General features: G+C 46.5%; 1 protein-coding gene across 1 annotated transcript in view; it reads left to right on the forward strand.

The window, feature by feature from the left end:
• Positions 1 to 60: 60 nt before the first annotated feature.
• The window catches only part of LOC119592920, a 5,047-nt gene continuing 3,872 nt past the window's right edge, over positions 61 to 1,235 (forward strand). The window contains exon 1 of the mRNA XM_037941812.1: positions 61 to 1,183. Coding sequence (XP_037797740.1) covers positions 794 to 1,183 — 390 coding nt within the window. The 5' untranslated portion in view covers positions 61 to 793. The remainder of the gene's footprint in view (positions 1,184 to 1,235) is intronic.

Here is a 1,235-nt window from a genome sequence, read left to right on the forward strand (position 1 = left end):
CTTTCTGAGTAGGCTAAATGTATAAAACAACTCACGTTGCATGAACCTTCCTCCTCGCAGGCATCGCTCACTCGTGCTTGGAGAACACGTCATCGGGAAGGATTTTCACCTGTGTTGAATTCCTGTCGAGATGCAGCTTTAGTCCTCTATTCCATTGCTAGCAAAGACATAAATGTAATTGGATCAAAAAGGGAAATTGGTCATATAAAAAAAAATAAATGTTTGTGATTATATAGATTAAAGTGTCGAGCGTCAGAGTTGCATGAACTTTGTTATATCGAGTTCAAGGCCGATAAACGTTTCCTTGGGGGAAGGGGGAGGGCTTTTTTAACATAGTTCCTCCGCCTAAGGAGAAAAAAAAACACTGATAAAGAAGGAATATTGCCGAGGGGGAGAGGTCACGGAAGGAGACAGTTGCCAAGACTCACAAGATTGGCCGTCAGTTCGTACTTGTAACTGCCGGTGGAAGGTTGTTATTACCATCGCTTCCCGGAGTATACTTTACAGGAGATTTAGAGGAAAGGAAAAGAGGAATACCAAACTAGGAAGTATTAAAGCACACAATTCATGAACATGCAAACTATGGAGAGATACGAGACTCACGTGTAATGCTTTTTTGAAACCAGTAGAAAAATCATTAAAATAAGGTGATCGTGAGAAAGCCGAAGTACATCACGTGGCGAAAAAAAATTAAATATAATTTTTATTTCCAAACCGCGGGAAATATCTTACTTTTTTTCAAACCGTGTACACTATTATATCATACATTATACTGCCTCCGACCACCACGCCAATGGCCCATAAACTAACCCGCTCGCTGCCGCTGCTGACTCTGCTCGGCGTCGCCCTCATCTACTACTGGTCGTCGCCTCCTTCAGATAACGTCAGCGTCCGCCTCCTCCAGGACGGGCAGCTCCTCGACCTCGACCTCTCCGACACCCAGATGCACGACATCCTGAAGAAGACGGAGAGCCTTCAACACATCACAGACCTGACCTCCTCCTCGCGACGTCCCCAACTCCAGAACGAGACCCGGAATGGCCTGGAGGATTTCGTGGTGATCAATAATAAGGTGTATGCCAGGGGCGACCCGCTCCCGAAGAAGAAGCTCAAGATCCCCGTTCTGAAGCCGACGACGGGGAGGTCGCTCAGGAGGATGGACTTCGCCAGGTTCAAGGGAGAGGTAAGGGAGAGGAGACGGAGCTTGTCATTTTCTTTCTCTTAAATCCTGTCGT

Source organism: Penaeus monodon, chromosome 31 (genome assembly GCF_015228065.2).
Source record: "Penaeus monodon isolate SGIC_2016 chromosome 31, NSTDA_Pmon_1, whole genome shotgun sequence".
Classification (NCBI taxonomy): domain Eukaryota; kingdom Metazoa; phylum Arthropoda; class Malacostraca; order Decapoda; family Penaeidae; genus Penaeus; species Penaeus monodon.